Below are 24,813 nucleotides of genomic sequence, written 5' to 3' on the forward strand. Positions count from 1 at the left end.
TCTTTTGTCTTTTTTTGTCTGAGAGATCGATTCAGAATATGGGTTGGTTTTTGTCCAAAGGTATATTTTTATTATTTTTTTTGTTTTTTCTTTTATTTTTTATGCCCATATCCTTTTTTTCACTTTTATAGTTTTTAGAAATACCTTTGGACTTAAAATTCTGCATATGGGTTGGTTTTTGTTTTTTCTTTTGTCTTTTTTTTTGTCTGAGAGATCGATTCAGAACTTGAAGTTATGAACTTGAAGTTATGAAATGATTTATTTTTCTGTAATTGGGGTAGTTTCGAACTTCATGTTTGAAAAATCTCACGCTTGTGTTTTTGTAGCCGAAGTTAAAAAAACATGGTATACTCATAAACTTCGTCCCTCAAAAACTCATAAACGTAGTCCCTCAAATAAAATCTGTAGTTAATAAGAAATATAATATATTTTTCTACCTAAAATATTAGGAAACACTTTAAACTCAGTATATGATTAATGCAGAAGTTTAGATTTTAGTTTTAAAAATATTTATTTAAAGAACTAGTTTACAATGTGTCGTCATAGAAGCCCACTAAATTTCTTTTAGGTGGAAACTTCACAGACTCACTGCCACAATTACCAACAAAATCGGTTTGAAACTTCACATTCGGAATCATGTCAAACTCTAGTTGCTCATTTACGAAAAAAAAAAAAAAAAAACATGAAAATAGGATAAAGGCTTAAAGTGTGAAGAATAATAGATATTTTTAAAGGATGTGGTTTGCAACCAACAATCCAATTAAGGCGTACATCCAAATTTTATCATATTATGTAATTTTGGTGAAAAAATTCTTAAGATTATCTCAAAATATATTTTCATATCTAATTATAAAATTTTAAACTCCAAAAGTAGTTAAAATCAAGTAGACCCATATACATATGAAAATCTTGAAAATGGATGGTCTAGATAATGTATTGTACGATGCACTATTTTTAGGATTGAAAATCTTTATTTTTTTCATATTCATACATCTCAATGTCGAAAATGACTAATTAGAGGTTTTTTCAACATTAAAACAACATTTTTTAATGGATTTTTGAGGTGCATATGTAATTCTACATTTAAAGATTGTAAAATTATATAAACATTTTCTATTTTTAAATAGCTAGAGTAATAAATAATAGGAAACGCATATAAAAAAACCATTTTACTTTCGGTCTAAGAAGGTCACAATTATCATTATCAGTGATATTCTAAATCATATGCTTGTAAGAGTGTCCTTGTGAAGACCCAAAAGTTAATTTTTTTTCAAACTTTGTGAGACACACTGAAGAATACTATCTACTAAAATTTCCTTAAATTTAAAAAATCTATTGAATTTCTATTCCATTGAAGTTTCCATAGGGCATTGGTTTTATGAAAATAAAAACATCACCACCTTAAATCCTCATACTGAAATCATTCACTTATTATTTTTAAGGTGAAATGGACAGTCTTCATGATTTGTTACATTATACATTATTTTTAGAACTCAAAATCCTAATTTCTTTTCACAACCATCAAGCTGAGATGATTAATTTAAACTTTTAAGGGTTTTTTAACTCTTAAATTACAAATTTTGATGATTTAAACTTTAATTATTTTGCTAAGGCCGCAGCGGAGAAGTTTTTATAGAGTTGAGGCTCTAAACAATAAAGTTAGAGTCTATCTAAAAAATTTCACTAAAAGAAGTTGTTTTGATACCTAAATATCTTCAAATTGATCATCTTGACATCAAGATACATGGACATAAGAAAAAAATGGATTTCAAATTTTGAAAATAATATATTTTATAATGTATTTTTAAACTGTCAATTTTAAAGATTTTTAAGGATATATTGATCTACACTATTTTTGAAACTTTAAACTTTATAAATAAAAATAAAAATATATTTGAAGGCTATGACAAAGATTTTCAATATTGAAACCGCATTTGTAGACACAATTTAAAGGTAGGCTCTAATGTGATTGTTTAGAGCCTAGGCTCTATACAGACCGCTACCTTCCGAAAAACGGTGCTTTGAGGTACCTTCTCTTACTTTGTAAAGGGTGGGTAGCACATCAACTCATCGTGACCATATAAACGATCAATTGCAATGGACTTCAATTGGCTGCATTCGGTGGTTGTTTGTTGAGACTTAGAGAGAGAGAGAGACTGTGCGCAAGAAAAGGAGAGAGAGAGAGACACTGTGCGCAAGAAAAGGAGAGAGAGAGAGACACTGTGCGCAAGAAAAGGAGAGAGAGAGAGACACTGTGCGCAAGAAAAGGAGAGAGAGAGAGACACTGTGCGCAAGAAAAGGAGAGAGAGAGAGACACTGTGCGCAAGAATAGGAGAGAGAGAGACACTGTGCGCAAGAATAGGAGAGAGAGAGACACTGTGCGCAAGAAAAGGAGAGAGAGAGACACTGTGCGCAAGAAAAGGAGAGAGAGAGAGACACTGTGCGCAAGAAAAGGAGAGAGCGAGAGACACTGTGCGCAAGAAAAGGAGAGAGAGAGAGAGACACTGTGCGCAAGAAAAGGAGAGAGAGAGGGAGAGGAGAGAGAGGGAGAGGAGAGAAGGGAGAGGAGAGAGAGAGGGAGAGGAGAGAGGGGAGAGAGAGAGAGTGAGCGGGAGGGGGAAACTGTGTGCAAGAAAGAAAAGTTTAAAATTGAAGAAGAAATGGAAATGAGAAAGGGGAAAAATATGGGGGAAGAGAATGGAGACATGGATTGGTGGGTGTCGCAGCCCAAGATTGAGCTTCATGCTCACCTCAATGGCTCCATCAGAAACTCCACACTGCTGTAACTCTCTCTCTCTAGCCATTTATCACCTTACTTTCTCTCTCTAGTCTCTGAGGGGACTTCATTTCCTGCTCCTACTCTCTATTTATCTCTAATCTAGCTTCATCTCTCCCTAAGAACTTCGTTTCCTGCTCCTATTGTCTCTCTCTATATGTATATCTTTCAACATTATGCTATTTTCTTTTTGTTTATAAATTTTCAGGTTTGGTTTCTATCTCTGGTTTTAATCTTATATGTACTGCGGTCCATTTCATTTTCTTTTTCTTTATAACTTGTTTCTAAATTCTTATTTTTAGTTTATTTATTTATATACACCTTACAGTTTACCTCCCTTCTCGAGTTATTTCTGTTCTTTAGGGGCGATTAATGGCAGTTTCTATCTGCATTGCTTCAGTGATGCTATGCCCTATTTTCTTTTCCTATTGTTTCCTAAATATTAGTATTCTGCCTTTTTATGTGCTTATACTTCTGCTTATTTGGCAACATTTAATCTCGTTGTCTTTTCTTTGTGACTGCGTTCGGTCTTATTTTTGTTAGATTTGATGTTCATTTATTTGTCTCCATTTCGATTCTTTTTTTTCTCCAATTTTAGTTGTTATTAAGCTCTGGTATAGTATAGTTGCATCTTGAAAGATCCTGCTGTTGAATCGAATTCCAACTCTTTTATGCCCTATTTTCATTTCCTTTTGTTTGCTACAAATTAGATTTTTGCCTTGTTATATTCTTAACACTTGCTGCCTATGTGACAATTCTGTCTTCGTGTCCTTTAGATTTGATGTTCTATTGTTTGTGTTGACTTCAGATTTTTCTTTCTCCAATTTAGTTGTTATTAAGCTCTGATAAGTAGTATAATGGCATTTTTACTGTCGAATTGATGCACCAACAAGAAACTGGAATGGTTGTCAGATAGCCCAAATGGTGGTTAAAGAAAGATAATTTTGGAAAAATGCTTGCAAATTAGGTCATAGGATACATAATCTTGATGTTATTTGTAATGTGAAAGAAGAAATTATTATGTTCAGATGAAAATCTCTTTGGTGGAGAGGGTGGACCTTTTACAGCATTCTTATTATTTACTGTTGCTCTGCAAGTATTACTTGTCTTGCTCTTTACTCTTACATTCTGTGGTGAGCATTGTGGTATTTATCCCTCTAATGTTACCATGACTGGGGCTAATGGAGCTGATTGTTGTCAAGTTTCTCCTTGTTTAGGCAATTGAATTAGCCATAATTAGAACCTGGAGGCCTCTAAGAAAGTGCTTCTAACTCATTGAAATAATCATTGGATTACTTTCTCGACCATGTCGACCCCTTACAAAGTGCCTTTTTTGCAGTGAAATAATCACATGCATTACTTGACCATGCTGGCCCCTTACAACTTCCCTCTGATTTGGATGAGCCCTTGGTGACATCTTTGGGCATGCAACTTTACAATAATCATTCACTGGAAACCTTTTAATTCTTGTCATGGCCTTGTCTACTTGGTTATTTGTCCAATTGAAACCCAATTCTCTTAAAGGGAGTTCTATCAAGTTTGTTTCTTTAAATGAAGGCTAAAAAGTTTACATGTGCCTCCACTGTAAATGTGTTTTCCCTGATACCCGATATGGTCATACCATTCCGATGTTACTCTACTCTTTGCATTTCCACCTCTGCTTGCCCACATTTTTATTTTTTTCAACATTTCTGAAGTTGTATTTTTGCCTAGATTGTAATTAATGTGTGAGTGGTTAGTGCTTTTTTTTTTTAATATTAATGACATACAGTTAACTTCTCTCTCTCTCAAAAAAAAAAAAAACAAAAACAAAGAAAAGAAAAAAGAGAAAACATGTGAATGATTGATTATTGTGTTGTTATTTCTTAATTTCTGGACAATTGACTACATTGCTTTGCGCAGTGAACTTGCAAGAGGCTTAGGTCAAAAGATGAATGCTGTATCTGCTGATATCGAACATGTGATCATGAAGGGTATGCAACACTCTGTCCTTTTTACTTTGTCATTGGGTGGCAGTTTGTCACTGTGTTCCATATTTCTTCATGGCTTAGGTATATGTAAGGATTAGATGAAGGATGAAATCAAAAGATATCTATTTCCATGCTATGCCTCGGTTTACTTCAGAAACCATTTTTAAATATTAGGTAGAAGATCTTAAGTAATCTTCTAAACTAATCGTAACGGCAGTTCCCCTACGCCTTCTCTCTTCTTACTTTTTAATACATTAATGGGCTCAAATCCAACTAGATGTTCATGATCATTTTAATATCACATTCAGTTTTATTTTTTTCTGTGATTTTTTATTATGTATTGATTCATCTATGTTTGAGTGATATCTTCTTGCAGGTGATCGCTCTCTGCCAGAGTGCTTCAGAATGTTTGATTTGATCCACATATGTACAACTGATCATGGTACTGTCACTAGGATCACCAAAGAAGTATGTTTGTCCTTGTGAACTGATACCCCATAGTATTTTTGGCATGCATTTTATGCTAATACATTAAATGGCTGCCACTTTTTGCCTCTGTACAGGTGGTCGAAGATTTTGCTGCTGAGAATACAGTGTATTTGGAGTTGCGGACTACTCCAAAGGTGCTTCATCTTCTAAACTTTCACGTCATTGCCTTTGAAGAGTTGATGGTTGTTTAAGCATTAAAAACTATTTGTTGTAAATAGAAGCTCTGGTTTCCATTTTGCAGAAGAATGAGACTATCGGTATGACTAAACGCTCTTATATGGAAGCAGTCATAGATGGCTTGAAGGCTGTAGAGGCAGTCGAAGTTCTATTTATTCCTTCAGATGAAAGGACTGAGAGCTCTAAAGAGTCCCCACTTATGAATGACTCATCCAAAACAAAAAAAGGAAACCAAATATATGTTCGGCTGCTTCTAAGCATTGACCGCCGTGAGAGTACAGATGGTGCAATGGAAACAGTACGTCAAGGGGCTTGTTGAGTTCAGAGTTTCCTGCTTAACTTTGGGGATCTTATTGCAGTCCTCTGTGGTTATTATCCCATGGTGCAATTGGGGATTGTGATTTCTGTGTGTATTGCTTATTTCAGGGATTCTTAATACGACCTATATAGTTGCTTATTATCATGGTTAAATCATCCAAAATGCAACAAAGTATAGTTTTCATGTCTACAGGCTCAGCTGGCACTGGAAATGAGGAAGCTTGGGGTTGTTGGCATTGACCTTTCAGGAAATCCTGTTGTTGGAAATTGGTACTTGTTTCTCATCAAATCTTAACTATCTGCTTTCTTGATTTCTTCTAATTCTAACCCCCACAAAGATAACTGCTAACGAACATTGAACACTTATGTGAGCCTTTATCAACATAACCTTAAACCTCAAAGGTTCAGATTATGCAATGTGATACTGCAGGTTGACGTTCTTGCCAGCATTGAATTGGGCTAGGGAACAGGGCCTTTCAGTAACTCTTCATTGTGGGGAGGTCTGTTGGACCTTCAAGTGTGTAGTTTTTTGTTTTTTAATTTTAACCTGCACGCTAGATTGTGCTGACAAGTTTATTTTCACATCTTAGTGCATATAGGTGCCTAACCCAGAGGAGGTCGAGGCAATGCTGGAATTTCATCCACAAAGGATAGGTCATGCTTGTTTTCTCAATGAGAAACACTGGAAAGTGTTGAAGTCATCCAATATTCCTGTAAGTCATTCTGTGTTAATTAAACTTGTTGCCATTTTATGTGTCTCACCTACAACATTGTTGTTGATCTTACTACATTCTAATTTCTTTTTGTCCTCACTTGAGCAGGTGGAGATTTGCTTGACATCAAATGTCAGGACAGATAGTGTTTCATCTATAGATTATCATCACTTTGGTATGGTCTCCTTTTCATTTCTATGCCTTATCAACTCCTCCCATTTTCACTTGGTTTGCTTGCAGGACTGCCTGGTATATGAAATTTGTACTTTAAGGATGGAGGCGAAACAGATTTTATGCAATTTAATGAACAGACTGTCCTCTCTTTTTATATCACATCTTGCTGTGGTAATATATTATTTGAGCTCCTGCTACATATCTAGATTGTGCTTTTTGTAATTATCATTTAGCATGTTTTCTTTGCTGCACTAGATTTTGGGATATTGTCTCCATTTGTTATCCAATTTTTTAAAAATCATCACACGTAAAGGATTCAATAATGGACTTTATTATCAAACGGTTGATCAATATTTAATGGCTCAATCTTGAATGCTGCATTGCATATTGATGATGGACAAAATTATTCTTATTTTCATTTTTTTTTTTTTGTCAAAGGATGCCTTTTTTTTATTTAATTTTATTCTTATTTTCATCATTTTTTTTTTTTGGTCTAAGGATGCCTTTTTTTTATTTAATTTTAGGGCTTTTTTTTAGGGTGGTTTTTAAGGGGTTTTGGGGTGTTTTATTGCAAGGATTTTTAGTTGTTTAGAAAAGAACTTGCAATGTTTATGAAATAGCTCTAGGTTATTGAGACCCTAGGTAGGTTTAGAGGAAGAAACCGTAGGTTTTTTCTAATTGTTGCTTGTGTTTGCCCCGAATTATTGCTGTTTTTTTGTTCTCTATGAATATGCCAACATCAATTTAGTATTAAAGCTCTTGTTTCTTCAATAATAAGGTTAGGAAACTACAACTAGGATTTGCTGATTTTGGGCCAAGTTTTGCCAAATTCAACCTAGATCTTGCTAAGTTCAATGAGGTTTTGTTGATTCTTTGCTTAGAGTTTGTGATTTCGATGAGGCCATGACAACAAGAAGTGGTCGTGGAATAGGGGCTTTTGTAGACCCACTTTGTGATCCCAGAGATGAGGTGATTGAAGACCTTAAAATACAAATGTTAGTAGATGCAGTAGCTCACAGACATCACTAGTGGGCAAGAGGGTGATCTCACCACCCTCTAGATGTTGAATGTAATCCTTTTCACTGTCGTGCTCAACATGAAGAGTTGACCGAAGAGGAAAGTGATAAAAGACCCAGATGTGGTGGATATCACTCTAGGGTTTTGATGGATGGTAAAATTATTCCTACTTTTTATTTTTATTCAATTTTAAAAAATGCATAATTTGATTTTAATTTAAGGGTTTATTTTTGGAGTTTTGAAGTTTTGAAGTTTTTGGGATTCTAGGGTTTTTTTATATTTTTTTATTTGCTATTCATGAGTACTATTTATGGTACTGTTCATAGGTACTGTTCATGGGTACTGTTCACGTGTTAGTGTTCTTAGGGGTATTTTAGAAATTTTAGTATTATTTTAGGTGTTTAGAGTATTAAATGTCTGCGTGAATCTCAAGTTAGTTTAGGATTTCATAGGCTTATAAAAAGTTGGATGTCACATTTTGGAATATCTATGTTATGGGAATGAATTTTTTTTTATGAATGAAGAAAGTTCTTCTTCTCTGGGCTTGATTTACAGCCATGTTTATCCTCCATTATCGCTGATTTTACTTGTTTAAGGTTCAGAAAAAAGGTGGATTCAATTTCCCACCATTCCTTCCTACATCAACTAGTATCAGAGCATGATTCGAGGATGGTTGGAGATTGCGATGGCTTGTCGTGGAGGTCTCAGTCATAAGGATGCCGATTTGATCCAACTATGCAAGGAAATCAACAACTTCACAGAGAGGGTTATAGTGCCATTGTTGTGCAAGCGAGGCCAGCAACAACATGCCTTAAATGAAAATGAGTCTACAGGGATAGATCGAAATCGTGAGGGTTTTTATGGAGAATGGTGCAAATCAGAGTCTGATTAAGAGTTGGAGCCGAATGTTGGTGCTGCCTTCAACCACCCGTTCTATTCATGTGCTCGGTATTGTGAGCATCATGTTCGGGAGAATAGATTATGGGATTTAGTTGATCTGCATGATTTGAAGGAGAACGAGGTGATTTTGGTGTTGGTCGTCTCGAAAATCAGCAGGTTGTAGATTGGGATCTGCCACCATTTTTTGATACATACTTAGATGATGAATAAGGCTTTGTAAGAGATCTAATCTATGATGATCAAGATTATGTGGGTGAACCGATCTTTGACGAAAAAAAACATGAAGATCTTACACATATCAAAGAGGTGAAACATTAAGGAGATTTAGGGCATTGGAATCAAAGTAGCGTAGTAGAAGTGTGGTCAACTCAAAATCCGCATATTATGGCCGTGATTTCAGAGAGTAATGAGATAGATATCGAGAAAGACTCTAAAGTACAAAAAATTAGGTTTGAATTTTCCTACACGATTTTCAATGAGAGCTCAAGAAAAGTTGAATTTGATAAATTTGCATCGATTTCTCAATATGCGTATCATTATCAATTTTTTGAGGAATTATTTTTACCACGAATAATCTTTAAACCAACTGAGAAGAAGAATTTTAAAGAATGTTAAATTCATCCTAGCACATTTCAAAACTCGAAAACGAGTTTTCTCTAACCAAGGGAGAATGATGGAGGAAAAAATTATACTTATTCTTTATTTTTATTCAATTTTAAAGGATATATATTTTGATTTTAGTTTTAAGGTCTATTTAGAGCATTTTAAGTTTTTTTAGGATTCTAGGGGTTTTTATATTTTCTTTATTTACTATTCATGAGTACTATTCATGTTACTGTTCATAGTTATGGTTCATGAGTACTGTTCATGCATTGCTGTTCACAGGGGTATTTTTGAAATTTTATTATTGTTTTAGGAATATTTTAGAGTCGTAAATGTTTACTTAGATCTCAAGTTAATTTAGGGTTTCATAGGCATGTAAAATGTTGGATGTCATATTTTGGGAGATATATGTTATGGAAATGAATTTTATTTTATGAAAAAAGAAAATCTTCTTCTCTTGGCTTGATTTACAACTATGTTTTTTCTCCATTATTACTGATTTTGCTTTTTTTTAAGTTTTGGAAATGGGTGGATTCAATTTTCCACCTTTTCTTCCTGCATCAGGTTTCCAATTTTAAGGAGGACATTCTTGATTTTTAGGCAAGTCGTATCCAACATCAGCAGGTTATAGATTAAGGTTCCACCAATCTTAGATACATGGTCAGATGAACAAGAAGATGTCTTAGGAGATTCAATATACGATAGGGTTCAAGATGAAGATGAAGATGTTGTGAAAGAGGATCTTGCTCATGGAGAGAAGGCAGCAGGGGCACTCATCAAAATCATGGCCTTTGAAGATCTCAAGGCTATTGAAGAGATGACTTATTCAAGATATTTAGGGCATTGGACTTAGAGTGGCAGAACAAAAGTGTGGTCGACTCCTAAACCATAAATCTTTGTGTTGCACTCAGAGAGTGTAACGAAATAGACATCAAGAAAGCTTCTGAAGGTGAAATATTGAGTTTGAAGTTTCCTACTCAATTTATGATGAGTTCATGGTTAACCGAATTTGATAAGTTTGTATCAATTCCTTACCATACATACCTGAAATAGATGTCGAGAAGGCCTTTAAAGGACAAAAAAATAAGCTTGAAGTTTCCTACACATATTTTAATACGAGTTCAAGGATGGCCGAAATTGATAAGTTTGTATGCTAGGTTCAATTTTTTGAGGATTTCTTCTTACGACAAATAATATTTGAACCAACAAAGAAGAAAAAATTGGAAGAAGGTGGTTTTGATATTGGATTCATCTTTAGTCTACTCCTCCAACCAGGGGAGATTGATGTAGGACAAAATTATTTTTATTTAATTTCAAAGGATATCTATTTTGATTTTAACTTTAGGATTTTTTTTTTTTTTTTTTGGATTTTGGGTTTCTTTTATTTTATTTGTTTATTTTTGGATTTTTATGAGTTGTTTAGAAAAGTAGTTACAGAGTTTTTGGAATGTTATATTTTATCAGGGGTAAAAATATTATCATGAAATTTGTCTTGTTAGGATCATTTAGTTGACTTTATATTCGATTAGGGCATTATTGTCATTTGTACTTAATGTGATAAATAAAAGAGGTGTTGGGCCCTATGGGGATATTCACGTGGTTTGTTTATAGGGGTGGCAATGGGCCAGGTGGCCTGGCTCCACCTTGCCCCCTCTTGGCTTGGCCCAGGCCCTAGTTTGTTAGGGCTGGGCTGACCGGGCTGGGCCGGGCCGAGCTGGGCCACCTGGTCCATTGCCAGCCCTAGTGTGGTATGTATTCCATTGACCTGATCAGAACTTTGTTGTATATAAACATGTACTGTCAATTAACACATGGTAAAAAGGCAAAGACATGACTACCTCCAAACACTCAAACTATTTCTAGAAGCATAGTTAAGGTTACATAGATTCCTAGAGTACCCTGGCATGACTTGTAATATTATTTTTATGAAAGACCTTAATTTATGAATAAATTACATTGGTATTAATCAAAATTCACGCGACAACCTAGACTATATGTGTAAGCTTGAGAGAGTGGTGTGTGGATTTAAACAAGTGCCAAGCCTATATCCAAGTGTGATGGTTATATTTCTTTCATTCAGCGACGGTTTCTTTTTTTTAAACATCTATTCCGCAACAATTTGTTTCAAACAGCATATGATGGCGTGTTGGTAGGAAGAGTTTGGATAATTGTGATCATATGGTGATGGTTTGAACTTGACTGGTTTATATGAGTTGCATCATATCTCCACAGTGTTGTAAGTTAGATTCGACTTGATTTAGTTACTTTTAATACCTTCTTGATTGGTTATCATTCAATTGGCTCTTTTGGGATATTTTTGTGAGGCTCAATTTGTTTGAGATCACTTGGACAAGTTTGACATTGCTTCTACGAAGTGGGACACTAGGATGGGAGTCGAGGTCGTAAGTGAGCTCGAGGAAATTAGCTCCTAGAAATATGAAAAACTATTAGTTCAATGTCATAATCTTACCATTAGGAAAATGGAGTGGTATGCTCCCTTGGAGCAACTGTACTGTTGTAGTAAATGGGTTGTATTTGACTTGCCTTCGACTAAGGTGGAGATACCATTCATTTAAAATATAATTATTAAACATGGTTAGTGACCAAAACACACCCAAACACCTCAAATTGATGCTATGAGAATCAACTAGAAATAAATGGCAGGCTCTCATCATTCCTGTGTTAGAGATTGGTTAATGAGTACCATGAATCTGAAAAAATAAAGGTTAACAGTCTTAAAAATAGATGATTTTTAGACTTTGTTTTTGGACCGTTCAGTTTAACTCTTTTAAAATGATGAATTTTAATTCTTTTAAGATATTCTATTTTATAGTTCAAATTCCCATTTTTTTTCTGATTCATAATTGTGGTGGTCGAGATTTTCGTCTTGTGAAATTTTAGATTCCAAATGCATCTCTAAGAAAGGTTTTTGGATGGGGATCTATATGAATATGCACATACCAATACGTTTTCCGTTATAACTCTCTATCTACCTATCTATGTTGCACTAACCGTTAGGCTATATTATCATCTTACACATGGTGGATGATACATGATATTTCCAAGTTCCATTATACGTGCGAAGTCTGCAGACAAAAGTCTTTCCTAACCTTCCAGAACAACAATGAAGATTTAAGAAACTTGCTAGGTCCTTTGATGGTTGAGGATCATATGGGAGAATCTATTAGACCTGTATGAGATCTAAGGCAATATTAAAGTGCCTTAGGACTGACAAGCTCTCTAAGTCTACTGATCCATATTACATTCAATGTGTTTCAAATTAACAGTTCTTTGAGTTATACTTATTCCTTCATTACTTTAAGTTATAACCTTTTGTACCAGATTTTTTTACAGCTAAAGTGGTATGGGATGCTGGTCAAATCTCTCCTTCTCAATTGTCTGAAGTGCAAATATTTATGTACGTTTATAACTAGCTTCAACAATACAAGTAGGGCTTCTTGTTAATTGGTGTCAACAACTTTATGGATTTGTGATCAACTTGTGGTGTGGACCTATTTACTGAGCAGCTTTTTGGCTATATGAGAAAGCATGAGATATTTGTGATGTGTATAGTATACATGTAGAAGCTGCAACCCCCACCTCACCCCATCCATTCCCCCCCCCATATGTACTCTATATTCTCTGACACATGGTGGTGCCTCCAGTGGTTACTGTACACTAGTGTTTTAAAAATTGCCAATCTGGATTGGTTCTGTAGGGAACAGACCCGGTTCCTTCACATAGTGGGGAGACAGCCTAAATCTCTGGTGTTTTAAAAATTGCCAATCTGGATTGGTTCTGTAGGGAACTGACCTGGTTCCTTCTCATAATGGGTAAACAGCCTAAATCAGTGTGGGAGACCTGGGCAATTCTGTCAGTAGAATAGGCTAATCCTATTCAGAGGACAGGTTGATTACCACTCAATCTAATTTTGTATAATATTTTATTTTGAATAATCATTTTTCTTGACCCCGGAAAATCGGTTATCCAGATCAAAATTACTGATCTAGATTGGTATTAGTGGAGGGCTGACAGTGCGTGTATCTTTACACTTTTGGCATTTTATGCAGAAATAAACAATGTAACTGAATGTAAAATCATTAAATGACACCAGACTGTGTAGGCTAAATTAGACTTTCCTATGTTTTCCTGGCTTTTTAACTTATGTGGGGGTATTGTAAGAATTTGTCTGTCACACTACATTTATTTCCCTGAATACCTGTTTCACAAATCCATACAATGCATGTTGAATTGGATGCGTAGTTGTTGTTCACAGTTCTGGTGTGTGAAGCCATGAAGGCTATTTTCAATGTAGTTTCATGTACAAAGGAAATAAACAGATATATTAGCAGAGGAATCATGTCAACAATGCTACTCTTTTGTCAAGTATTTCTAATTTATGATATGTATTGTGTAGTTGATCTCTACCATGCAAAACATCCATTGGTCCTATGCACTGATGATCCGGGGGTATTTTCGACTAGTCTTTCTCGAGAGTACAAGATTGCAGCTTCCACTTTTGGTATTTCCTGACTACTCTGTGTGTGTGTGTGTGTGTGTGTGTGTGACTCCTAGTCTGTCTGTTTTTGAAGGTCTTGGGAGAGGTGAGATGTTTCAACTGGCGGAGGATGCAATCCAGTTTGCTTTTGCTGAAGATAGAGTGAAACAGGATTTGAAAAAAACCTTCACTTCTGTGCGAGGAGAGCTCAGTCTATAATGCTGACTCCATTCTGGAATGCCTATCTGGTGAATTTACGGTAGTATCGTTTAGTCCGTCCATTGTGCACTCTATTAGACATAGGCTTACTTCAGTTTTGATAATCTGTTGTTCTAGATCAACTATATTTGTATAATTGTTGGAAAACTGTTCTCCATTTACTGATTCCAGGTCTGAATATTGGTGCAAAACTTTGGGAAATGACTGCCCCTAAAAAGTCTTTGACACATGTATTGGGTTGGCGCTGATTTTGTTCCCCATTAGTTTTTATATGAAAAGAAATCATGTGTCCGCCCAATATAGTAGCCCACACTTGGATTATTTTTGTGCTTGATTTTGACAACTGGTCAAACGTTGAACATCTTTCATATTATAGGTAGTATCTATCTCAGTATGTTAAAACACACTCTTCGGGTTGCAATCTCACTTTAGATGTTCAAAAGTGAAAAAAATGATGGATTTTTGGAGTTAGTCGACTCGTATGTACACATGCGTTCCCTTATTAAAATCTATCTTAAAGATGGACTTTCAGTCAAATTTTGTAGGGATTCATGTTCTAGGCCTTGGTGATCATGAATATGAAAGAAGCAAAATTCTTAAAATTTAAAATGCGTCTTTTAGGGATTTTTTTTTGCACATATAAATATTGCATTTAAGAAAATTCCCCTAATTTGCGTGTATCCTCTTGGCATCTTTTTATTTTTATTCCAAATTTGCCTTCACTTTAGATATGAAAAATCTGAAATCACAAAGCATGTTGATAACTTCGAGTTATCAATATCCATAGGGATATTTAGATTTTTAAAATTTTTACTTTTTAAGTAAAAAGACGAACATGAAATGACTTTGGATTTTGAAAATCCTATAGTCAAAGTGACTTAAAATTTTCAAAATTCAAAATCACTTAAAATTTTTAAAATAGTAAGAAGTTTTGCCAAATGAAAAACTTTTCAAGAAAGAAGGGGGCAGAGATGATATTTTCTAAGATAATTGGGAACCTTTCTAGAGAGGGCGAGAGAGAAAGATTGACGGCCATGAGTCCATGTTTATATTGGTGCGGTGTTATGATAATGGGGATTTGAGACAACGGGTGCGGTGTTATGATCCTAGGGATTTGAGAACAAGGTGGGTTCCAACTTCTTAGGATTTGGACTCTTGTCGTGCTTTGAACCCTAATGTTTCAGCCATGCTAGATGTACTCTCTTAACACTGTAATTAGCCCTTTTACTATATAATGATATTGTTAAAGAGGAAAAGATGGGATTAGCCCATTAACTCATATGAATATATGAGCACATATTGAATTTGGGTCGATCTGTTGATCATGGATGTTTGGTAATTCTTGAATTTTATTTATTTTTTATAGATCTAAATCAATTGAAAATTTATGTGTGTATTTTTATTATCAAAGTGCACTTAATAAAATATAAAAAAAAATTATTCTTAAAAAAATAAATGACCAAAATACCCTCCAAAACTTTTTTGATATTTTTCGAAGATTCGTCTATTTTTTTTGAACTCTAAATATGGTCAAAATGAGTCATCTCCAAAAACAAATCTAGACTATTCATTTTGTGAATTTCAAGATCTTAGCCTTTATAAACGTAAAATCAAAATTTTTTTTTTTTAATATTATTCATCTAATGATAATAAATTCATCCAAAAAAAGTAGAAATGAAAAAATCCTTTTAAGGTCTAGATTTAAGCATCTCACTAAAATAAACAGGCTGTGTTAATTGGGCTAAATTTTTTTTTTTATAGGATGTGTTTTCAAATTTTTTTTTTTTGTGATTGTTTATTAGAATGAAAAGAGTATATTTTAAAATTTCGATCAAACAAATGGCCGTAAGATAGTTTTTTAATCTTATTGCATCATATTACTATACAACGATTGCATGACATCATTGTTCATTGTTAAAAAGGTAACCTAGGCAAATTAATCTTCGAAATATTTGAAAATAAAAAGTCACATAAAACACTCGTCTAATTGCGCAGAATATAGGCAAATCCGTAAATGTAGAGAGAGAAAGTGGCATGTTTTTGTAGAAAGACGGTCTGAAATGGTGAAAGAGAAAGGAAATAGAAGTAGTAAAAAAACTGTTCAAGATAAGAGTAAAAAATTCTTTTTAAAGAGTGAGTAGTGGCTGTTAAGGCGATTGACATTCACAACCGTTCACGTGACGTGCGAATTTTGGGTTTCCAATTCAATCTCAACCTCTGGATTTGCGTAGAGGCTCCTTGCTTCAACAGCTAGTTTTTTAGTCGTTCGATCTCACATGTGTCACGCTCACACCCCTCTGTTCCCGTAGCTCTAACATGCAAAATTAGACCGAGCATCAAACGCAGTTGCACGTTTCTCGTGCTTTACAAATGCACCCAAACCCACATCTTTGTTATAGAAACAGAGTATTTCCACATAAAAAACATTTTCACATAAGAAAATACTCTTTTCACATTTTGCATCAATTTAAAACTCTGACAAAAACACTACTTATGGATAAAATATCTGATAGTATTTTACAATACTAAAATATTGATAGAGGGGTCTATATTATTCTTGGGAGTCTATATTATTCTCGATGTTGGCTTTTTTTTTTTTTTTAGCAGTTGAGATTGGCTGAGCTATAGGGTATTTTAATAAGTAGAAGACACCTGTTTTTTGGGTGGAGGAAAACATATTAGGTCATAACCTTGAGCTAAGGGGCTTTTCCTGTGGGTTTTTGGTTGGAAAGTGGTTGTCCTTATAATTCTTGATCTTGGTTTTTCTTGTAGTCGAGATTGGCTGAGTTATAGGGTATCTTTGTTGGTGAAAAATGTCTAGTTTTTGGGTGGAGGAAAATGGGGGGTAGGTCGTAATCTTGAGGTGAGGGGTTTTTCTGGTGACTTTTTGGTCAGAATGTATGGTTTTTCTTACAGTCCAAATTGGCCAAGTTACGACATATAAACGTGCATTAGATCAAGATGATTGTCATTATTCTTCTTGAATGAAAAATGAAGAAGGAAAAAAAAAGAAGGGAGAATTTTATGGTCATAAATTCGTTTATATCATCTATTTTGAAAAAAAAAAAGAAGAATTTTATGGTCATACATTCGTTTATATCATCTATTTCGAAAAAAAGAAAGAAGAATTTTATGGTCATAAATTTGTTTATATCATCTATTTCAAAAGAAGAAAGAATTGGTCTGACGGTTACAATCTTATTTCGTATTTGAATTTTTATTTTTATTTTACAAATCCAAATCACTTGAAATTTTAAGCGTCGGGGCACTTAATAAAAATATAAATTGATCAAAATACATCCTAAATGTTTCAAGGGTATTTTGATCAATTTATATTTTATGAATTATTGTTTTTATATTTTTATTATATTCTTCTAGTTTTGAACAATAGACGCTCCAAATTTAAGTGATTTGAATTTGTAGAAAAAAAATTAAAATTCAAACATGAATGAGGTCGTAACCGTTAGATCGGTTCAGATTCAATCTGAGCCATTATCTGACATTGTAGCTATCATTATATATATATATATATATATACTGTCAGCCTATAGTCAGATGAAATAGTATAAACCCAACGACTCATATTGAATTTGGGTTAGTCTGACAGTCACGACTACATTTTGTGTTTGAATTTTAATATTTTTTTTATATACTGAATCACATAAATTTTGGAGCAGATTCTCTACTCATCAATGTGCACATTTATAGCTCTAATAATGGTGTAGATGGAACAAATATGTGAACACTTAGAAATTATGAAAATGAATGGTTTATGGTTTAAAATATATTACAAGATGCACTATTTTAGGATGTGAAATAATTTTATTATTTATTTTTTATATCTGTACATATCGAGATCAATTACAACTTTCATGATGTTGAAACAATAACTTCCGGTGGATTTTTAAGGTGTACCTTATTTCTACAGTATATGGTTGACACCTATAAATTTTTTCCGTATTGGAAAGAAACAAATCTATGATATTTCAATTATATGTCTCCTAAATAAGCCTTTTAATTTTTTTTTTTTTGGATAATTAAGTGGGGAAGATAGGCCGTACCTATTTTTTTTCAAATAGTTTAAAAGTTAGTTTTGAAGGTATCAATTAGTAGTGTCAGTGAGAATGAAAACCACAACAAAATGACAAGAGTGTGGATGTGCTATTACCAACCCAACTTAGTTCCATCATTCACATATTTGAAGTTGACTGTCATTTAATATTTACAAAAATTTATTGGAATGCATCTAAAATATGAATTATTTAGCATTTTACCTATTTCATTTTGAATAAATTTAAAAAATTACCAAAAAATATATAATGTAATTAAAATTTATTAAAACTTATTGACTTTGAGGACTAGAGACATCAGGTGTCCGTGATAGAGCCTCGTAACTTGTTTTAGCCTTTTAACATCCATGATAATACAAATCGTGTGGCTCATTTTGATGTTGAAGAAAGTAGTGTGGCTCGTTAATTTACTCGTGACTTTAGCGATTTGTGTTTCGATGCTGGCGAATCTTTCCTTCTTATCTTATCGCATCTTATTTCAGACAACCAATAATTGCATAGGAACTCACAATACTCAGCGCATCGATAAATGTGAAACATAAAATAATCCAACAAAATTTCCGAAAATGGATCACTCCAGTTTTGTGATAAAATTTGTATAAAAGAAATGTTTTGAGAGGGTTACGAGCTCCTACAAAATCTTACCTCAAATCTTACCGAATTATAGATTTGGCATCAGTAAATATGAGTGAAAATAAATCGGGTTAAGTTTGGCTCTAGCCGGCTTCAAACCTGGACCCGATTCAAAAAAATGAATTTAAATATATTTTTAAAAAAGTTATTTCATGCGGGTTGGACTGTATTTGTACATATGTGATCTAAAAAATAAAGCACCCATCTTAAAGATGGATGCAAATAGATGTACCATTTTAAAACAATGGAAACTACATGTCTAAATGTTTTCTTACTAAAACTATTATTTCAAGTTTTTAAAATTTATTTATTTATTTTTGTTTATGATCTCCATATTAAAGATTACATATCTTTAAAAATTAAGTCTTAAGAGGCCCGCTTTCTATATATGCGGGCTAGGCCCTATAAAAACCGGGTCCATATTTAAATATTATATTTAATATATACATATATCATCATAATATATATTAAATATTATTTAAATAATAATACTATTCAGGTCGGGTTTGGATCTAGATCCAATATTTGGATTTCGACTTGACCTGTTGGGTCCAATGTTTGAACCCATACCCGGACTTGAATCGGATCCATGTCGTGAGGTCCTGGGTCAATTGCCACCCCTATCGATAAACCATCAAATGAATATTCTCGGTTTTGACCATTATGGTAAAAAAATTAAGATTCGGAGCCTAAAAATAGCATATATATTGTAAAACATTATCTCATCCTAAAAATAAGTGTTATGGATACGTAAAATCTGTACTATTTTTTAGTTTCAAACGTCATAATCAACGTCGAAAATTGATTTTAGAGCCATCATAAACATTTCCGGTGACAGGGATTCCAAGTCGGACTTTATTTGTTCTCATAAAACCTAAGCCTTAAAAAAACTGGACCCATGTATAAATGGAGGTAGTATGGGGAGATTAGAGTCACAAGAGAATAGCTTTAGCTACAAAGATAAAGAGAGAAAAAGAGAGAGAGAGGGTGTATGTGGTTAGAGTTAGGCATTTGCCTAGGGAGTGTGTTTGTTTAGAGCGAGAGAGAGAGAGAGAGAGAGAGAGAGAGGGTGGCTGGTTAGAGAGAGAAAATTATGGCCGGTGAGGTAGAGTCTGCTTATATCCAGCCCATGGATGCCCGGCCCGATCCATGGATCCCCATTGCAAAGGGCATCCCCGTCATCGATCTGTCGCGGTTGGATCCGGGGGACCAATCTCTGATCAAGAAGCTAGTGGAGGAGGTGGGGGCGGCCCTGGCGCATGTTTTTTGCGGTGAATCACGGCAGGCGATCCGGCGAAATATCGACGAAAAGATAACCCAGTTTTTCGCCCTACCTTTAAAGGTGAAGGTCAACGTTGAGAGGTACTTTGGACACGCTTGGTTATTTTAACGAGGAAATAATACATAATATAAATGAAAGGAATGGGTGGAGGTTTATAACTATTTCTGCAACGTTCCCGTTCAGTTGTCGGCCAACGTGGAGCCTCATTGTCCAAACACGGTCACACTCACCAACAAAACCCACCCGCTTTCCTCAACCTTTTTCTCTCCTCTCACTTCCCCCAAAAATTATGTGCGGACCTACAAAAATATCTGAAAAATACAATACGGTATGCTTCGTATATATCCCAAAATTCCATTTTATGTTGGTCAATTCAATTTTTTTTTTTTTTTTTTATATAAAATTATCTCTCGATATGAAGACGTTATCATTTTGATTATTATTTTCTAATAAAGGCGGCGGTCTGATATTAGAATCCTTGGACCGATCGTTTTTTCTTTTCGTAAAAAAAATCAACAGTTCAAGATCTCCATCGTCGGATCGCTCTTTATTTTCTTTTATAAATAGCGGTCCGAAAATGAGAACGTCACACCGCTCGTTGTAACTTTTTTAAAATAGCGGTCTTAGAATGTGAACCTTGGACCGTTCCTTCTCTACCCCCATTAACTTTGCCAAATTGTGTATTCTATCTAAAGTATTGTTTTCAACATGTCATGAATTTGGGGCTTTTCATGATTAAGGCAAAAACTACATTTCCTTTTGAAGTGGGGGACCTCCTTTCGTTTCTATTTGAGAAGAGAAATTGGGGGAGAGGAGTGGTCCAAGGATAACATTCTCGGACCACTATTTTTTTAAATGATAATAAGTGGTCCAAGGTTTTCATTCTCGGATGGCTATTTGTTTTTCAAAAATAAGAAGCGATCCAAAAACGGGAACTTTGGATCGCCGTTTCTACTAAAAAGTTAAAACAATCGGTCTGAGAATTCTAATATCGGACTATCCCTACTAAATAAAAAAACCAAAAAAATAATAATTAAAATGCAATCCCAAGATGACATCCTCATACCAAAAGATAATTTTATCTAAAAAAAAGATTGTATTGACCAATCTTAATTGTAATTTCCAAATATATACTGAGCATATCATATCTTATAATTTTTTTCTTCTTTATGCTTTTTGTCCTCAAGGTCTCAATTAGTGTGATGCCCTTTCTCATGTTTTCGTTTTTGAGCGGGCCCTCTTCCTCTCTCCCTCCATATTTAAAAATGTTTTTGGGAAATTTTAAGTCCCACTGTTATTTTTTACCGTTATTAGAGTCTCAAAATATTCAGTATTTATGCCCTTGCTCCCATTTTCTTTTATCTTTTTTCAAGTTTTTCTCTACTCCGATGTTTTAAATATTCGACCACATATTAAATCTATTATTATTATTATTATTATTATTATTATTATTATTATTATTTGATATTCATAATTGGTTCAATATCAAAACCATCGAACCGCAACAGCCGTACACATTTTAATTGGTCTCATGTTTGTTTGAAACATCATAATGCATTAAAACTTCAAAAAATGAGGTTCAAGGAACGCATTAACTGGTTGGTGCATGTTACCCAGTACTAATAAATGTAAATTTTAATTGGTTCATGTTAAGGAAACCATGTTATTAGTACTAATGCATGCACATGAACGAGACACATATCATGTTACTAAAATGGTGGTGTGATATTTCTAACTTCAGGCCACGTTTAAACTATATTTTTTGAAGGTTTAAGGCAGTCCGATGTTTAAGCCATCAGACCGACTAAAAGTATAGGCATGTCCATGACTGCTTTACAAAATTTTCATTAGATGTTTTTGATATTGAACTGACCTATGATAACATCAAATTGGTCTAATGTTTAAAACATCGGACCGAGAGAAAACTTTGAAACAAAATTGAGGACAAGGACTACAACATAAATATCTCATATCTTTTGACCATCACATAATAATCAGTAAATAAAATGGTACAGATGTAATTTTCCCTTACATTTCATTAAGGGTTCAATTTTCATGGATGCAACCTTATTTGTAGAAGTAAGTTGCATTGTTCTATGCTGTCTATTTTAGTTACACGACATAGATTTGACACTTCTTTTAAGGTATATTTGACTTTTGGAAAACCACATCTTCTAGCACTAGAGCACCGCCCTATTTAATATAAGGAAACTCTACAGTATAATGGATACTATGGTATTTACTAACCTTATAATTAAGACTTAAAAATAGATACCGCTAGTTCAATAGGGACTATAGAACTTAGGGTATCCAACGTTCCTAGAAATTGTAGTTTGCAAAACTACGTCTTTTAGAAATCAAGCACACTCTTAAAGTAGTGCAAAAAATAATAATAATACGTCTCTTGAGATAATATCAATTGTAGTTTGCAAAACTGTCTTTTAGAAATCAAGCACACTCTTAAAATAGTGTAAAAAATAATAACAATACATCTTTTGAGATAATATCAAATCTATGTTGTTAATATAAAATGAACAGTATAGATTAATACAACTTCTTTTACCAATAAAGTTGCATCCTCGTATTAACTTTATCCTTTCTAAAGCCCTCCTCCTTGCCTAAGTCAAAGTTCTATTTTTTTAGTTCTTGCAGGAAAGGTTTTAGAGCACCAACCAAGGCGTCCTAAATTTGTCCAATCAACTAATTAAAATTTATTTTAGAGACGGGTTTTAAATCTTGAATTTTTCCTTTAGATAATTTCAATTACTATCATTATCAATCTAATTTCTCTCAACCACTATGCTTTTGAACCCTAAAAATAGATAATTTCAAACTTTATTTTCAGGCGAATTCATTTTACTTCTTCCAATATCATCAAATTTGCAGCTGCAAAATCTTCAATGTAAAGCACAAATGCAGTATGGAGTGAAGTGTGAATCATCATCGTTATAGTTTTTTTTTAATTAATTGGGGTCGGCTATACAAATTCTGGTTCGTCATTCTGCTCTATTAAAGGTAATACCCCCAGTAAGGCTACAACTCTCTATATATCTTTTCGAACTACTTCCAACCACGTGGTCTTGGTCTCACACCTTGCCCTTTTCAGTCCTTCTACTTGAACTAACTGGTACTTCCTAACAGGTGCTGTATTTGGTCGGTGCCACAGATTATCAGTCCACCTAAGTGTTTTCTCTCTCATCTTATCGCCTATTGGTGCCACACCTAAATTTTTTCGAATGGTTTCATTTCGAATTCTATCCCTTCTTGTCTTGCCATTCATCCATCTCAACATTCTCATCTCCGCTACACTCATTCTATGGGTATATTATTTTTTATATGCAGTAAAGCATTCCAAATCCTAAATTCTCCTCTAAGATAGATGTTTAGTAGGAGATACACATATGAATGCATAATAAACTTTGTCAGTATTATATTTTCAAAGCTCTAACCAACTACAAAACTAATCAACCCAAGCTAGACCTTGCTATTTATGCTGTTCTATAAGTACATGGTGGATGCAGCCCCGGTCCTAATTATCAACAATGGTAATTAGGACAAGCACACTCCAAACGTCAGTTGTTGACATATGGTGGTTGGCAAGGTGCTAGCATACCGGTGTTTAGATTGCCTCTGTAGGGTAATCAGCCCTGACCTGAGGTGAGCTATTGGGACAAGTTTGAGTCAAATTTGTCGAAGTGCTATATAAAATCCCTAAATAAATTTAAAAATTAGAAAAATAAAAGAATTGAAAACTTATAAAGAACCAAAAGCAATCGTAAAAATTCCAAATAAGCTTGCACAAATAATCGGTCAAAATAGAGGTCCCAATAAAAATGTGTTTGTCAATCTCAATCAAACACATTTTTCTAAGGTCTTCTTGTACTTTTTCCCTCTCCATCAATGTACTTTCCATTCATGTATCGAAACACAACCAAGACCAGTTTAAGTTGTTTTCTCTAAATTTGTTGTGAGTTTTTCTTTTTTTTTCCTCTCTCACCCTACTTGTGCAAGCGGTTCTTTTGCCTTTCTCTAACCTACCGTCTCATGCTATGCTTTGCCCCATTGATTTTTTGCCTCTTATCATATTTCTTGAAACAAATGGGTTTGAATTTTTATTTATTTATTTTTAATTATTAGGTTTAATTCTTTTAGAATAAACCCATTCTCTCTTATCTATTAATTGCTAAATCTATTGCATCAGTCTTTCAAGTACTTTTTTTGACTTTCTAAAAGCCCTAGTATGTCTTTCTCAAAAGAATGTATATTTAGGTTTCGGTACAAGAAGATTTTCGTCACACGAAATCTACGGCAAAGGTGTGCCATCGAACAAGTTCATAACGTTCAAATATTTTTTTGAGAAAATTATACTTTAAAATCAGCTTTCTAGATATCTTTCTTCTCGATACTTTTAGTACCACAACTTTCTTCTCGATACTTTTAGTACCACAACTTAAATGAAGCGTTTTTTTTATTTTTATATTTAACCGCAATAAAAAAATCAACAAAATTTAAACAACCATTTTCCTCTCTCTTCCCTTATTTTTTTGTTCACGTATTATTAGCATCTCCTCTTCTCCCTCTATTCCTTAACTCTCTCTGCCAGCGTTTTAAAAACCGCTGAGTCGAACCGGACTCGCTCGATTCGACTAGAAAATCGTGAAAAGGGGACTGGATCGCCTAAAAAATCGGAAATCGTCCGGTTCTAGAGAGAACCGGACGATTCTTTACAGTGAATCGCCGATTCACTGTACGGAATCGGCGAGTCCGTACTGAATTTTTTTTTTTTATATTGTAATCCATGATAGATTTTTTTGTAATACTTGATCGATTTTTTTGTAATCCATGATCGAATTGTTTTTGTTTTTTTGTAATCCATGATCGAATTTTTTGGTTTTTTGTAACCCATAATAGAATTTTTTGTAATCCATGATCGAACTGTTTTTTTCTTTTTTGTAATCCACGATTGAATTTTTT

General features: G+C 34.0%; 1 protein-coding gene across 8 annotated transcripts; it reads left to right on the forward strand.

The window, feature by feature from the left end:
- The first annotated feature begins 2,069 nt into the window (after positions 1-2,069).
- On the forward strand, positions 2,070-14,152 carry LOC18447919 (adenosine/AMP deaminase family protein). 8 transcript variants are annotated; one of them, XR_016049118.1, is made up of 12 exons: positions 2,070-2,782; positions 4,679-4,749; positions 5,123-5,214; positions 5,310-5,369; positions 5,477-5,710; positions 5,924-6,000; positions 6,161-6,230; positions 6,321-6,443; positions 6,552-6,618; positions 6,684-6,788; positions 13,555-13,659; positions 13,730-14,034. XR_016049118.1 is itself a non-coding variant. In XM_006858004.4 (11 exons), exons 1-11 carry the CDS (start codon positions 2,661-2,663, stop codon positions 13,852-13,854), a joined length of 1,137 nt encoding a protein of 378 aa, XP_006858066.3. In that variant the 5' UTR covers positions 2,070-2,660; the 3' UTR covers positions 13,855-14,152. The 8 variants fall into 8 exon arrangements, 4 of the variants coding, with proteins under 4 accessions (XP_006858066.3, XP_020531553.1, XP_088714079.1 ...); XR_016049117.1 differs by lacking the exon at positions 6,684-6,788 and having other exon boundaries at positions 13,730-14,152; XR_002283340.2 differs by lacking the exon at positions 13,730-14,034 and having other exon boundaries at positions 6,330-6,443.
- Positions 14,153-24,813: the final 10,661 nt, after the last annotated feature.

Source organism: Amborella trichopoda, chromosome 2 (assembly GCF_054954075.1).
Source record: "Amborella trichopoda isolate Santa Cruz 75 chromosome 2, AtrichopodaSantaCruz75HAP2 v2.0, whole genome shotgun sequence".
Lineage (NCBI taxonomy): Eukaryota > Viridiplantae > Streptophyta > Magnoliopsida > Amborellales > Amborellaceae > Amborella > Amborella trichopoda.